This window comes from Desmodus rotundus, chromosome 4, assembly GCF_022682495.2.
Source record: "Desmodus rotundus isolate HL8 chromosome 4, HLdesRot8A.1, whole genome shotgun sequence".
Classification (NCBI taxonomy): domain Eukaryota; kingdom Metazoa; phylum Chordata; class Mammalia; order Chiroptera; family Phyllostomidae; genus Desmodus; species Desmodus rotundus.
Window position 1 is genome coordinate 13,504,442 of NC_071390.1, and position 16,184 is coordinate 13,520,625.

At 43.2% G+C, this 16,184-nt stretch overlaps 1 protein-coding gene across 5 annotated transcripts in view; it reads right to left on the reverse strand.

The window, feature by feature from the left end:
* ACSL5 (acyl-CoA synthetase long chain family member 5) overlaps positions 1 to 16,184 on the reverse strand; it is a 40,729-nt gene that overhangs the window by 6,065 nt on the left and 18,480 nt on the right. For all 5 annotated transcript variants that reach the window (XM_045191366.3, XM_045191368.2, XM_045191369.3 and 2 more), the window contains 12 exons: positions 14,121 to 14,229; positions 10,952 to 11,016; positions 10,733 to 10,834; positions 9,284 to 9,383; positions 8,133 to 8,311; positions 7,371 to 7,403; positions 7,233 to 7,284; positions 6,424 to 6,497; positions 5,752 to 5,829; positions 4,683 to 4,817; positions 2,077 to 2,211; positions 1,457 to 1,552 (listed from right to left, as the gene is read on the reverse strand). In XM_045191366.3, the coding sequence (XP_045047301.2) occupies positions 1,457 to 1,552; positions 2,077 to 2,211; positions 4,683 to 4,817; positions 5,752 to 5,829; positions 6,424 to 6,497; positions 7,233 to 7,284; positions 7,371 to 7,403; positions 8,133 to 8,311; positions 9,284 to 9,383; positions 10,733 to 10,834; positions 10,952 to 11,016; positions 14,121 to 14,229 (1,158 nt within the window). The remainder of the gene's footprint in view (positions 1 to 1,456; positions 1,553 to 2,076; positions 2,212 to 4,682; positions 4,818 to 5,751; positions 5,830 to 6,423; positions 6,498 to 7,232; positions 7,285 to 7,370; positions 7,404 to 8,132; positions 8,312 to 9,283; positions 9,384 to 10,732; positions 10,835 to 10,951; positions 11,017 to 14,120; positions 14,230 to 16,184) is intronic.

Sequence of the window (16,184 nt, forward strand, 5' to 3'; positions counted from 1 at the left end):
ATAGGCAACAAGCCAGATTTGCTGCATTGTGCCGATCCCTGGTATAAAGGATAACCTTGACTAGAGAGGCTGGTGGGAGGAAACAAGTACCTAGGCTACTGTGGCAGTGGACGGGGCGGGGGGGGGGGGGTTCCTGTGGTAGACAGAGTTGTGAACGTGGAGAGGAAGCATTTCTGGGAGGGGCGTGACAACAGGACCTTCTGATCTGTCAGTTCCAGGGCTGAGGGAGAGGAGAGTAGCAAGAATGGCCAAGAGGGTGTTAATTTGAAAGACTAGCGGGCCTCTGGCCTTGGCATCCACACAGAATCCTTTTTCACGTTGGTCACACAGACGGGGCCCCCCTGTGAGGACAAGACTGTCTCACTCATGCTTTGCATGTGGATCAAATGAACGAACTAGTTAGCCATTTAGGGGGAAAAAGAGAAAATAGCCATGTCCAAGCCCTTGTACTAGGTTCCAGATGGAGCAGAGATTTAATTGGATAAAACTAAAACCATAAGATTACCAGAAAATATGGAGGAAAACAGTCTATAAATACTGGGGGTTAGGGAGTGTTATCTAAGCAAATCAAAAACTACGAATAGAAAAGATTAATCCATCTGACTACATAAAAAATTAAAACTTTCATATAGCCATACATGAGGCAAAAGATGAGACTAGGAAAAATATTTCTAACATGACAAAAATGAGTAATACTGCAATATGAAGAACTCAGCAATGTGCAAGAGAACCAAATTGTCCTTTGCCTATTTTTTTATAAGGAAGTAATAGAGTAATTTATGGAACAAATACAAGTGCCAATAAGTGATAGAAAAGATGTTCAGTGTTAATAAAAGAAACAAAACCCCAATAAGGTTTTCCATGTACCTGATGGGCTAAGATTTAAATGACTGACAAAGCCTTTCACTGGCAAGAATGTGGGAAAATAAGGCCCCATGCATCATTTGCAGAAGTGCATTAAAAAATACAAGGTCTTACTGGAGGGAAGTTTGATAACCTATAGTAACACGTTAAACCCCAACTGTATCCCCACTCGCATCTTTAACCCCCAAATCCCTACCTGTCAGGATTTATCCCAAATTGATAATTGCATCAAATACTAAAGAATATAAGGGTATTCTTATCACTTCATTGATTATAACAGCAAAGAAAAAAATGGTAAGAAACTCATGTGCATTAATAGGAGACTAGTCATTTAGGTACATTCACCAAACTATTCCAAAACCATGAGAATAATGTAGATCTTCCTTTGACAAGGAGCAATGCTGATGGGACACAGTTTAACAAGTATTTTAGATGCATACAATGTGGCTAGAAGGATAATTTCTCCTGGTTTTGAGATTTTGGGGTGACTTCCTCTTTGGTACTTTTCCGTTGTGTTTTCCATTTTATTTAAACAATGAGCCTTATTTGTTGCCAAAGGGAAATCAGCTGTCTTCAAAGGTGCTTGGCTTACCGGACACCCCATTGCCGCCCGGAGGAACGTCAAGACGGGAGCAGAGATGGGAGCAGCTCCGGTGACCATAATGCGAACCTTCCCGCCCAGGCTGTTCTGTTCAGTGGGAAGAAAAAAGACCTGCTGAAGCCTATTCCCCAGGCTTGATTTTTCCCCACTGCAAAATGGGCTGAATGACCTACCCACTCTAGTTGTGAAAATTACACTTGGTAGTTTACAAAGCACTTAGAATAGGGCCTGGCATTGTGGAAAAGCACTTAAAATGTTAACTATTACTGTCACCACTATTCATAGCTGGGACCAGATCTGCATTTTTAAAAAACATTTCCTCATATAATTTGTATTTTTCTTCCCTATAAATTACTTACAATTACAACAGACCACCTAAAAAAATATGAGAGAGTGCTAGAACCTAGGTAAAGTTAGTTTTTTACATTTTGACCAATTTCCTTTAGTGGCAAAGTTGTCCAAGAGAGATCTTAAATGGTGAGTGGACACAGAAGGTGCAAAAGAATCTCCAGTTAAAGAGACACCTGACCATTGGAAGGAAAGCAAGGTATGCTGAGTCATAGGGCAGCCTAGATACTTGCCTGGCCCTGTCCAGGACCCACCGAACCTACCTGGATCTTCGCAAAGATGAGCTTGTCCCACAAACTGTTGCGTCTGATGATACCCCTTTTCACTTCACTGAATTTACTGTAAATAGCCAAGTTCAATAAGAACTTCTTGAAGGGTGTCTTGGCTTCATTTTGCACCTGCAGGGTGATAACTCCTTTTAGTTGGAAACCTATTAGAGATACTCACCAAGGCTCATCAGTGAGCAATAGATGTCTAGCTTAATAAGGATGTAGCTCTCAGGCATCAACTGCTTTGCTGAATAATAAAGAGTCCAGAGAATTATGTCCACACTAAAAAAGAAGTGAACTTAGTATAGACATTCAAAGCTCCAGCTCCTCCAGTTACCTTGGCAAACAACTTTGACAACTGAGATAATAATTATCTCCTCAGAAGATGGTCATCTGCCCACAAAGTCACTACCAGATAAAAAACTGCTTGATGGGCAGTACCCTTAGGGTGTTTTATTTAGTAGGTCAAAGAAAGTCACAGAAATCTGATTTTTTTAACCAGCACCACCTCTTGTTCCCCTTGTCACCATGATGCTTACATATGCCAGACTTGGAGAAATACCCCTTTCTCTATAACCAAAGTTCCGTTAGCCACAGCATACAAAACCCAATAGATCTTCCTACTTAGATAATTTCTTCCCTGTGGACTTCATGTGGATATCATTTTCCAAGCTCACACGATTCTCCCTGACTCTGGCCTCATCGTGACTCTATAATCCATCAACCACACTCCTGCCAAAGGAGAGCTTCACCAGCTCAACTCAAAGAAGCCCATCATATTTACAAAACTACATCCTGACTCCATATTCTGGCCTTCAAATCTCCATCCTACTGGAAGTCGGATTCAAGGAACTCAAAGTTCTTCTCCAGTTCAAAATTCAAAGATGACTCTCAGCCACATTTCATAATCTGTACTCCCATTTCTGGGACCCCAGCCAACCGGGACTGTTCATCCTCACCCCTAATACCAACTGCACTCTAGGCTCTGGGTATCTACTCATGTCTGAACCATTATCTGGCCAGTATTTCACCATCTTTCTCCAAGATCTACACTCAAATGCTGCCTGCAATGTGTTATTCCTGACACCTCTTTCAATCTTAGAAATTGATCTTTTTTCCAACATCCACAAGACTGCCCCTAACAAATCACTGACAAGGAGCTGGACTATAGAGACTCAAACTAACAAAGTCCTGCATTTAAAAAATAAGTTCCAGAAGCGAACTGTGTGTTAATACCATATTATAGAATAACTCTCAAAAAAAAATGTCCATCCAGCAAATGAACAAAAATTATAACAACCAACCCTAATAAGCCCATAGCATGATGAGGAACTGTTAGAATTGTCAAGTCTAATAGAAACCAGGGCTTTCAAGGTCTAGGGATCATCTGTGCACTAGAATGCCACCTGTCCTGTAACTGGAGCCACAGGACAGCACCTGGCGAGATTCACAGGTGTGAAGAGGACTGCTGGAATCTCAGGGGTGGGGGCCAAACACGGGAAGAAGGGCTACGTGTTGTTTCATTCGGGCTCCCATGCCTGTGGACTTACGAGGTGACCCGGCACATGATTAAGAGCCCAGCTGCTGTTATGATACCACCTGGGTTCAAATTCCAGTTCCAAGTGTTCCTTGGAGAAATTAGCCAAACTGAGACATGAGTGAGAATCATACAAGGTGAGCTTGAGGCATTGTATGCCAGGAAGCAGCAAAGGTACTAAAACACCGGGGTCATGCCAAAGGACGTAGGCACGACATGCTGGGCCTCCCAACTTCCAAGAAGGAAAAATGTAAACATTGAGGAGAAGGAGGGAAATAGATTAAACCTAGACATATGCAAATCATTAGTTCATAATATTACAAAGAAAATCATCTCATTGGCCAGTTTTAAAGATCATCGGGACACCAATTCAGCATTTTGAAGATTGATACATAAAGGAAAAATGAAATATTTGTTACGTCCTTATGGAAGAATCTCAGCTAATGAATGCAGGAGAAATGGTTGAATTACAAAAATTGCCATTTTGCTCTAATGAAAAATAGAGCACTGATTAATGACAGCTAAAATAATTATGTGACCCAAACTAAAATAATTAGTTTGATTCTGGCCTGACCCCTTATTAGATATGACTGGGCAAGTTATTGAACTTGCGAGGCTCAGTGTCTTCAGCTGTACATGAGGGGTAGTAAGTGTAGGCCTCATGTGGTTTTGTGAGGATTAGATGCTGGGATGCATATGAAATGTTTATCATGAGCCTCAGCAAGCAGCTCAATAACCAGAAGGTGTAATGAAATCACAGTAAAAACTTCCCAGGACGTTGGCTCAATTTTGAGGGGCTCCCCAAGTCTCTGAATTGAGTTCTTTCTCCAGATTAGGTCCAAACAGTCTCATTCAGAGGAAAAAGGGTTTCATTTATTGTATTTATTATGGCTTTTGACAACTGCAAATGCATATGTGTGGATGTATATAGATGCTTGTAGTGGGTGGTCGGGGTGCAAGTGGACAAATTCTCCACAACATAGAGTCCCTAAGAGCCTCAGCCAGGCCTGAGCCACAGACAGTTCCTTCGTCACTGTCAGCCCAGCAGAAGCAAGGTCCATACCTTGTCGTAGATCCTGTTGAGGAGTCGAGGCACCACGGGAAACAATGTGGGCTTCAGAGTCTTCATGTCATCAGGCAGCAACCGAATATCTCCTTGGAAGAACCCAACTCTGGCTCCACAAGAGTACACGACAGTCTAGAAGCAAAACCAAGGGATAGGGCTCACGTGGGGCCTGTCTTCAAGATGATGTTGCGAAGAGACTTTGCTGCTCACGGTGCCTTTCAGTGAGGCAGCACTGAGAAAAACCACCGCCCATTAAACTGGAACATGCCCATAATTGTAAGACTGTCTCCGTTTCCAAAATGTTAAAATGTGAAAAAATATGCTCGTTAGAATTGATATATTAATCAGATGTCAATATTTTAGTCCAAGGAACTGAACCTCTCATTTATTATTTCATGCATTAACAGAGAAGCTGGTCAAAGAAATATTTAAGAATAGGGCTGAGAGCCAAAGGATCACTTCGGGGTGGGGCGGGGGGTTGGAGCAGAGAGAGATTTTTTCCATTCCTACTACCACCTGTGGTTTTTTGAGAGGCCAGCATCGCTTTTAAATCGGCCTCAGAATAGCGTGAAAAGCCTGGAGGCCACTTGTGGATGGGCAGCTCCCTGCCAGGGCACACCATCCCGAACAATTGTATCTTACACAATCTGGACTTCTTACCTGAACCAAAGGCTTTTTCTCTGGCCCTTTGTAGGGGACTTCCTTTTCTCTAATCCTAGATCTTTTTAAAAATTCTAACCAAAATAAAATTAAAAAGAAGAAGAAAGATCTCCTATCGCGAGTCAGAATCAAGGGTCGACGGTAAGCTCCTGGCTCTGACCTTGCTCACAGACACCGTGTGTGAAGGCAGGAGCAAGCCTGAGCCCCATCGGACACAACAGACTTAACGGAAGAAGGCGCCACAGCAAGTTACGGGAAATGCCTCGATTCCGACCCAGCTCCCTGCCTGTGCCCTTCACATCACAGGGAGGACTGTAAATGTTGGATAGCTGCCTTTGGCATAAACGTGGGACTAGGAAGTCAGGACTCCCTTTCCACATACCTGCTAGAGACATAGGACACTCACCTGTACAAGCCTCTCAAACATATGAGCCAAGGGGAGGTAGGATATGCTCACATCCTCAGAGGTGGGCACAAAAGTAAGCTATAGATCGGGAGCAAAGAGGAGACAGAATTGGATTAATGCCAACCTTCTCTTCCAAAGGAGATTTAAGAACTACTATTAACTATAACTAATAAGACTCCATTGTATATTTGAAAGTTGTTAAGAGAGTCGATGTTAAAAGTTCTCGTCACAAAAAAAAGAATTTGTAACTAGGTGGAGTGATGGATGTTAACTAGACTTCCTAGGAGGACCATTTTGCAATACATACAAATGTTGAATCATCAGGTTGCACACCTGAAACCATTATAATGTTAGATGTCAATTATATCTCATTTAAAATTTTTAAAAAATTTAAAACTACTTCCTTCCAGGAGACCACACACAGTTGTGCTGGTGGTATACGGTGTAAGTGTAAGAGGCGTGCTGAGCGGAGAGGGCTGCAGTGGGGCTAGAAGACCAGGGCTTGAGAAGGCCCACTCCTCCACACAGGGATGCACAGGTCTTTGTCCACGCTCAGGCCCTTAACCTGGTTTTGTTTTTTTTTTCTCCTTTCTGCCTCCTCTACCTTCAAGATTAAAATCTTATGGCAGATTCACACTTTAATGTGGCCCTCTTTTTCAATTGTCCACTGACCTCCACACATTTGAGAAAAGAAGCAGCATTTGAAACAACGTTTTGATGGGTTATCATGGCTCCTTTGGGGTCACCTGTAGGAAACAAGAGGTGGAGAGAAAGATCCTTTAAGCAGCTGATAGGTAGCTGTTGGCTTTGAAATAAGAAGTTCCATTCAATTGGTTCTGTTCCAGAGAGCCAAGAGCTTCTCCTGGCACTGTGTCTTTGAATGAATGGTTTATGACTCTGTTTATGAATGATTAATGTCCCCAGAGATTCTGCTGCTGACAGCCTTCTACCACCACACAGGGCACAGCTGTAATCTCAGGTAGCAACACCCCCTTCCTCGTGTTATTTTTATGCTTAAGACTTTCGAGCTAACAATATTACCTAGCTATCACCTTATAAACTGGGCAGAATGGAATGGATATAACAGTAGGTCATCATGGGCCACATTAAAAGCTATAAAGAGTTCTAATAGAGAGTTAGCTGCCAGTGGGGGGTGGGGCGCACAGTGATCTGTACAGAACTATCACTGGGTCATCCAGTGGTTGGTGTCAAGTTGAGAGACTGGTGGGTTGGGGAAGAAAGTTGATTTTCTGGTGCCATCTTTAAGACCCCTGAAATCCACAGCATGTGAACACCTCCCAGTATGTTCAGTGACATGTACTTGGTTATGCTTCCAGTTTTCTACCTGGGTACCCATACTGAAAAGCCTTAGGTGGTGAGCCCCTAAGGGTAGGGGTCACTTACTAGCCTACCAGGGGTCAGTGACTCAAGCCTTGTTTTTGGCTGACCAGAGGCCTCTGGACAGCTTCATGGGCACTGACCTGTGGTCCCACTGGTGAAGCAGATGATGCCCAGGTCTTCTGGCTCAGGAGGCTGGAAGGGGAAGCACAGGGCTTAGTCTACCATGACCTTTGGGAGTTGAACATGCAAGTTTCAAATGTGAGCAGAGGAAAACTTACCATGGGTTTTCTGAAATTCTCTTTGCCTATATTCTGCAATGGACAGAAAACCAAGAAAGACAGACATTAGGTGAGACAGATCGACCCATGACAAACACAGCTCTCTCCCCTTTTCACAAGAACACATCTGCGGGAGTACAACAGAGATCTCAACCTGGATCAGGCCCAGAAGCCCTATGGAAAGGCCCAAGTTTATCAAGATTACAAAGCTTTAAGAGGGCAGATCCCAAATGTCCAAACTGCCCACCATACTCCTAAGGTTCAGTCACCCAGCCCCATTCTTATCTGTTTGAATAATATGTATAGTGACACGGGAAGGCTTACTACACATATGACTCACTGCCCTGAGTACTTTCTATATGTTAACTCAGTTAACTCCTTAAATACCCTGGGAGGCTGGGACTATTTTATACTCATTTCACAGAAAGAGAAAAGGACAGATGGATTAACTTGCCCAAGGGCACCTAACTAGCAGTGCCTAGCTCTGGGACCACATCCTTAACTACCACAAACCACTGCACCAATCAATTCTCTACTTAGAAGTCTGTGCTCATTGGCCACAGACCTTACTCCTCCCCTGGCATGGTTTCCCAGTTGTCTTGGGGAAATTATTCTTGCAGCTCCACAGTATGAGTCTAATTTACTCCTGTCCTGCCACCCCTGGAGGACAACAGCCTGCGTTCTTGCGTAGATGCTTGGCCAGGAGCCCATGGTGTGAGACCAGCCTTGGAGCAGCGAGCTGAGTTTCATTCAGGCCATTACCTCAGCATCAGAGAAGGATAAGACCTCCACTCCACTCCTCTCCCCTCTTTCCTTCAGGTCCTCCTTAAAGGGGTCCATGAGGATGATCAGTTTCAGGCCTGGAGTGAGGCTCTTCTCCACATTTTCCAGCAGGACCAATGCCTTTTGGGGTGTGTCACAGATCACGGCGGCGATATCAGCTGAAAGCAGAAGCAGAACCAGAGGTCATCTTCCTGCTCTGCTGTGTACCTCATGGTCTTGTAAGGAGGAAGGGATTTTTGAAAATTTTAAAGCTAGTGGGTCCCCCAAAGGCTATTAGTTATGACTGCAAATGAGATTTGTAATGCATAAAACCTGAAACATTCCATTGGCATTAAGGGAGCTTAACTGAAGCAGAAGCAGGGCTCCCTTGGGCGCTGCCAGCACAGCTTCATCCCTAGAGAAGCCGCACACTTCCATCTGCTTAAGGATACAGACCACCTGTGGCGGAATCGCTTAGGTGTGGTCCTGCCATTGTTTTATTTGGGGGAGGCGAGTAGGGGGTGGAGGGGAAAGGAGGGGGCAAACCTAATTTTAGCAGACAAGCATTTTGTGATTCTAAATGTTAGCATTTGCTTTGATACTTGTTTAACATAAATAGAAAACACCTGCTTGTGTCTATAGTTCAAATGGACCTACTCATTTAATCTATTTCTGTGAAAGAAAGTAACATCCTGGATATGTGGAAGGGCGTTACTTGCCCATTGAACTTGTACTTGTTTGACAATGGTAATGCTTTTACAGACTCACCATAAATACGGTACACACTGGTTAGCTGTACTGACTTAGATTTACAAGAGTAGGAATTTAGACTGGAAGTTTCACAGCCATTTAGTCACCCACTCTGGCCTTTTCTCCAGTGTGGCCAAAGTAAATAGCTTCCCCCTCTAAACTCCATTGTCATACTATGTCACCTTAAAGCATTTCATTGACTCCTCTATCTATTGCATAACCCTGCCTGGTGGACTTTTCGTAAATTCCCTGTAAAGTATAGTATATTGTAGGTCTTACAGGACAGCAAAGACGAGCATTTTTTGGGTCACAGCGTGCCAAGTCCGCTAACAAAAGCAGACGTTGGGGAATTACCCGGCATGAAGAAAGAACTGAGTTGTAACATAACAGCAAATTTTTACCCTTATTGATAATGTATATGACGGCTTCCGCTCCCAAGGTGTCATACAGGGGGACGGCCACCATGGAGTATGTGTAACAAGCTAACTCGGAGATGATCCACTGTACGGAGAGAAGTTCACATAAGGACTAGGGCACACTTTGAAGAGGAAACGCGTTAGTCATTTAGCCAACAAATTCTTTTGTGGTTACTTTGCATTTAAAAATCACTGTGGGGCACTAGGGGCACAGCTAATGCTACACAGTACAGTTAAACAAAGGAGATAAGATAGGCACAGACAACTGTAATACAAAGGTAGGCCAGGGTGCAAAGGTGGAGGGTGAAACATTCCATGCGTAAGAGGCATGGAGAGCATTGGGGAGTTTTAAGGAGGCAGAGATCACTTTCAGGGGTGGAGTAAAGCCCATCTGGGACTGCCTTGGGGAAAGTGAGAGAAACTGGGCGGGGCTGTGAAAGACTGGTAAGAGTGGGCTGTGCAGATGGAGCCAGAGCAGGCATTCCGGGAATGAACAAAGGTAGGTGAGCATGACGTCAATGTCTGTACATCAGGAAGTGTAAGACTGACAGAAAAGGAGTCTAGGCATTACAGGCGGAATTGGAGCCCTAGCCTCCAACGCCAGGAATTTTGGACATGGGGTCTTTAAAGAGGTAATTAAGGTTAAATGAGTTCATAGGGTGGGGGTCCTAACCTGACTTGTGTCCCAAGAAGAGGAAGAGACACCAGGATGACAGGGCCACAGAGAAAAGGTCATGTGAGGACACAGTGAGAAGGCAGCCAACGGCAAGGAAAAAAGAAAGTCCCCAGGAGAAACCAAACTGGCTGAAACCTTGATCTTGGACTTCCAGCCTCCAGAACTATTGAGAAAATATATCTCTTTTGTTTAAACCGCCAGTTTCTGGTATTTTGCTATGGCACCCTAGCAGACTAATTCACTAGGTTTGGTCTTAATTTCCTAAACTGGAGTTGAAGATATGTCTGCTCATTGATGCCGGGTATAACAAATTCATTCCAATCATCTTAACGTCTAACATCTGCTTTCAGTGGTCAGTCTCAGCAGCAATGGACGCCTTGGTTTACTTCAGGCACAACACACAAGTTCCAATTCTGATATGAATACATCCTTTCTAGAACATCCTCAAGCTGTTCTTGGCCAGTCCCCTTTAGCTTCTTTGTTTTCCTCATGAAACAAACAGACTGACTTAAAATGACTCTTAATGGGCTGGAAAATAAGAGAAATCTAGTCACCTAGGGTAGAGCACTATACATTCAACCAGGAATTAAGGAGGCCCTGAGTTGTCATTAACTCAAGGGGAAGAATATTTAAAGAATATGAGATCTTTAAATGGCTTCGGTAAGTCATGTAGTGTCAGAGTGATGGATTAGGTGTGTGTTTAAAGTGTTGAGACTTTGCCCTGTCTCATTTGCTTGAGTTAACTTCAATATGGTTACCTCTGGCCTATTCTGAGCAAAGATGCCAAGGAAACAGTCTTGTGATGGCTTATATCCTTTATGCAAGAGACAGGAGCCCAGGTACTCTGCTCGATCAGACACCTACCAAAAAGAGGGAAGGGAGAGAGGGAGAAACAGCGGTCAAGACCCAAAGGGACCAAATTAGCTCAGGATATCACATCAGCAAAAGGAGTTTTCCCAAACATGGCCCTGACTTACCTGTTTGTAGGACAGCCACCGGTAGGGCTGGTTTGGTTTTCTATATCCCAAGCAAGGCCCATTGTCTAGAAACATAACATTAAAAGAAAATCAGCTCCATTTGCAAATTCTGTGGGCCAGATAAGGTAAAGGGGAATTAGGAAGAGAGAGGACACAAGAGAGAAATCTAGTTAGACTGTGAGCTTCTCTTATGTGCCAAGGAAATTCAAAGGCAGGGAGTAGTTCTCAAAGATAAAGTCTTACAAACTATACTGGAAAGTTCTAGGAAATTCTACAGAACAGGGGTGGCTCAGTGTTGGCATATGTGACCTCCATGGTAACAGGCATTCAGAGAAAGCCATGAATGGGGACTAGTCCTAATAATGTAAAGAAGTGAAAGCCCTAAGGCAAACAGCCTGAATTGGATAATCTTGGATCCCTATGGTAAAAATGTATGCTCATAAAAATATAGAAAAAAATCAAAATGTGAGTTGTCAAAAATCTTCTCACGTAAATACCATTGTTTACACTGATACACTTTTCATTGTTCCTTTGCATAGTTCTGTAGGGTTATATTTCAATTTGTCCTGCTTCCTTTCCTTGTTTGATATAAACATTCCCATGTTCTTATTTATTCAATGTAGAGATTTTCGTGGCCTTATTACGGCCTACAGATGAAGGGTTTTACTGTAGTTGACTGAACTCTCATTGTGGATATTTAGATAATTTCCAAGTTTGACACCATAAATAGTGCTATGGCGAATGTTTTCAAATTTAGAACATTTTCTTAGAAAAATGTCCCTCAAATGAAATGACTGAGCTGGGAGGTGGGGGGTGGTTGGAATGGCACAGCTTTGACACCTAGCACCGCATTGCTTAATAAGATCCATCGTATCCATTTGCTTTTCTCCCAGCAGGAACATATCAAATCATAGACACTAAATAGCATCTTTTTTTTTCCTTAAAAAATTATTTTATTGTTGTTCAAGTATAAATAGCATCTTGTTAAACATGCTCTATGATCTAGGTTTAAACAATTATTACTTTAGTCAAAGTTTCTTTAACAGCTTGTAAAATGGGACGTTTGTCTTGTTGGTGGAGTTTCATTTACTCTCATCTGTTCGGGTACTCTGCCTGTTTTTAGGAGTGTCTCCTGAAGTAGCCAGGCCCACTGGAACTAGAAGGACACACGCATGCACATACGTGCAGCGCTGCATGCCACATAAATTTCCCTTTGGTATTTTTATAATTGGGTCTTATATTTGACAGTAAGAGAATTAAACTTCTGAACATCTAAACTACTCAGTCTTATTAAAATGAAAAATAAGTGTAGGAGCATCCACTTACTAAACAGTAGTCTCAGCCACAGAAGCCACGGAGGTTGTGAGAGGAAGCTAAGGAACAAGCCTAAGTGGCTGAGAAGTCAACATGAGACCGTGTTATACATACAAAGGTAGAAGGGAAGGGAATTTGGCATGGAGGCTCCAGCCAAACTTCTGAGAGGGCTTCAGGTCCTACCAAAAGGAAGTATTCTGAGAGAGGGTTACCAGGAATTCAGAGGTAAATATGTAAACTTTCAGACTAAGTGACAGAGGAAAAAGGAAAGAAAGCAGTAAAGAAATAGCTGTTCTAATTAAAAAGGTAAATGAAGAGATTGTCTGCAGGAAACATTGGTACTTTTTCTTCCTGCTGAAACAGCTCCATAGAAGCTCAAGAAGTGATGTCTTAGACTCTAATTTTCCACGAAGCCAGGCAAACCCTGTCCTATTAGGTGCTCGCAGCCCCCTGCTCCCACCCAGAGTGTGTGCCTTGATGCTCCACCAATGAGCTTGGACTAACATTAATTACTAGTGATAGCTATCAACTGCGGAATGCTTACTCCATGCGAGGCACATTCACTCATTTGGCCATTGCAACTATTGTTATCCCCATGGTACAGAGAGACAGAAAGGACTGGGACAGCTTAGCTTCTTCAAGCTCACCCAGTAAGTGGCAGAGCGGATAAATGTGGAAAAAAACCACACTGCATCTCCTTATCACCTCCCTATAAGTGAAAATTCTAGCAGAGGCCCAGGGCCAAGGCACAAGTCAAATAATTGGCCCAAAGGGGCACCAACTCAGGTCTCATTAAAATCTGTGTCCTAATCAGCTTTAGCCTGATTAGCCAAAGTCCCAATCCCGCAAGAGCCAAGCCTTTGATTAATTTACTCAACTCAGATCAACTTAGCAAAATTGCTGCCCTAAGTTAAGTAGAGTTGAAACTATGGCATGATGATCCCTCCCCTTCCCCAGCTTTGTTAAACATTCAGATTCTTAGGTCTCCTCCGGAATTTTGATTCCTTTTAACAAGGGGAATCAGAGAATCTACATTTTAAATATTATCCACAGGCGACCCGCAACGCAGACCATCTACTGGGTAGGGGTTAAAGTGTATGTTGGGGTGGATGAACTCAACCCCAGTGGGGGTCAGATGGGTTATTTTTCTTTGGAAATAGCCAGGCCAGATTTCCCAGGTCTGCTGACATGAGAAGTGAATTTAACTTTGTTTAGTTTTAATTTAGAATTGAAAAAAACCCCTCTAAATGAAGTATCTTATGCAACGTTTTCTAGTTCTGTCACCTTCACAATGTTCCTGAACCTCAGAGTCTCTGTTTTCTCATTTTAAAAAATGATAGTCATTAGTCAGGGCACAGGCCTGGGTTGTGGGCCAGGCCCCAGTAGGGGGCACATAAGAGGCAACAACACATGAATGTTTCTCTCCCCGTCTTTAGCCAAATTTCTGAGAGGATTTCAGGTCCTGCCAATAGGGAGCATTCAGAGAGAGGGTTGCTAGGAATTCAGAAGTAAATATGGAAACTTCCAGATTAAGTGACAGGAAAAAGGAAAGAAAGCAGGAAAGAGATAGCTGCTCTGTGTTAAGTGAGGGACAGATTCAGGGAGGCAAAGTAGTTTGCACAAGGTCACATAGCTGGAAATGGAAGGACTGGGTTTCAAACCCAAGGCTATCTTACATTGTTTCCTGATACTGCGATTTTCTGATTGTTGCATCCATCCCGATACCGCTTATGGCGCCTCCATTTTATATGTTGGAATTCTACCCAGACGCCAGTGGGTTTTCAGAAAAAGCAGAGGTATAGAACACCACCCCATATGGGTCTTTTTGCAGGCAAGGCAAGACTGCCGGGCTTACCAGACACAGCAAGTCCTCTTTTGAAAACTTCATACATTGTCTTGGCATCTGAGAAGTAGTAACTTAGCAGGTCATTGTTCTTCTGGTAAGCACTCCTCCGAGCTCCTCCCTAAGACACAAGGCCAAGTTTAGGCCATACCAGAGTCTTGCCCCACCCTTTCCAAGCCTTTATGAATTGCACTGAAGAGAACGTAAATGCCGACCATTGAGATCACAGGAATGACCCCCCTATCCTGTTCAATCCATTTTAAAAATCTCAAAACGGAAGTATCTTTACATCACAGGAATCTGGAGACAGTCACAGTTATGTTTTTGGCAGTCTCCCCTGAGCCCTCTGGGGAGGGCTCACGTGTAGACACACACACAACACACATGAGAAATAATGTTACAGTGTTTTTATCCTTTAAAATTCATATCAAGTTCAAACATCTATGAAACATGCACCATATTCTAGGCACTGTTGAAATACTGTAGATGTAAAGTAAGTTAAGACAAAATTGCTGGCCATGAGCCCCCCTCATAAGTGAAAGTTTTGGAATGAGGGTGGGGTAAGAAGGGAAAAACATGCAAATATAATACAGTGGTGTACATGCTGAAATAAAATATATGTTTGGGGAGACTAGTGAAGCAACCAATTCTGCATTAAGTAGAAAGGCTATAAGGAAAAAAATGATATTTCAATAGAGGCTTTGAAGATAAGTAAGCATTGACTAAACAGGTGTGGATTGGTACAGGGGAGAGAAAGAGTAGTTCAGAGTGAAGGAACAGCCTGAGTGAAGGCACAGAGGCCAGAAAACACATTGCAGACTGGTGGACAGCTAGAGAACAGGGTGTTTGAGGAAGAGGGAGTAGCTATGAACATGTCTAGAGATGTCTGCTGGAACTACAGGATCAGGGCCTCATGTGGATATTGGAGCTGCAATGGCCGAACCCTCATGAAAATTAGTCTAGAAAGAAATAGGCATAAATTAAGAAGAAGCACGTAAAAGGGGCCATTAAAGTACAGGGTAGCACATGAGACTCTAACAAGAGATCTGACTTGTCGGGAGCACTGGGGAAGATTCCCATGTGTTGTTGCATTAAGTTGAGATGTCAAAAGTAAAGTTTCTTGTTTAGTAAAGGAAGATAGGGTCTATTTTCATAGGTGGGCTGAGGAAGGAGGAAGAATGAAAAGTGATTCAGATTCAACTTTAGGCAGCTGGCTAAGAAGAGGTGAATTTTATTGAGATAGAGCAGGCAGGGACATGGAAAAGGGTATAGTGATTACTTGTGTGTGTATGTGCGTGCATGTGCTTGTTTGTAGGGAGAAGACAAGAAATAAAGAGGCTTGTTGTTCCCCTGGCTGGTGTAGCTCAGTGGATTGAGCACAGGCTGCAAGCTAAAGTGTCGCCAGTTCGATTCCCAGTCAGGGTACAAGCCTGGGTTGTGGGCAAGGTCCCCAGTGGGGGGCACTGAAGAGTCAACCACACATTGATGTTTCTCTCCCTCTCTTCCTCCCTCCCTTCCCCTCTCTCTAAAAATAAATAAATAAATATCTTTAAAAAAAGGGAGACTTGTTGACCTTGAGGTACTTGAGTGTCACTGAGGAGGACTGGAACTCAGGGGAGAGGTCAGAACTAGAAGGTCATATTTGGTTCTCATAGCCTTTTAGGTACAGTTCAAGTCATAGGAGAGGAAGGGTTTTCTCAAATGTGAGGAATTAAAGCAGGGATTGGCTCACATCTGGCCTGAACCTGCTTTTACAAATAAAGTTTTATTGGCGCACAGCCATGCTTGTTCATTTACGTGTCGTCTGGTGCTTTCATGTTACAAGAGCAGAGTTGAGTAGCTGGCAACAGAGCCTATCTGGCCTGCACAGCCTGAACTGTCTGGCCTTTACAAAACATGTTTGCCAAATCCTGCTTTAGGGAAATCAAGAGATGGTGAGGCTGAAACTCTAGGAAGAAGAGAGGAAACAACCTAAGTGACAAAGAGGGGCTGTCTTGGAATCAGGAAGAAATTATGAAAGGCAAAAGGAGAAGTTTTAAGATACAAGTCTCCAGTCAATTGAGAGGAAGGCTGGAG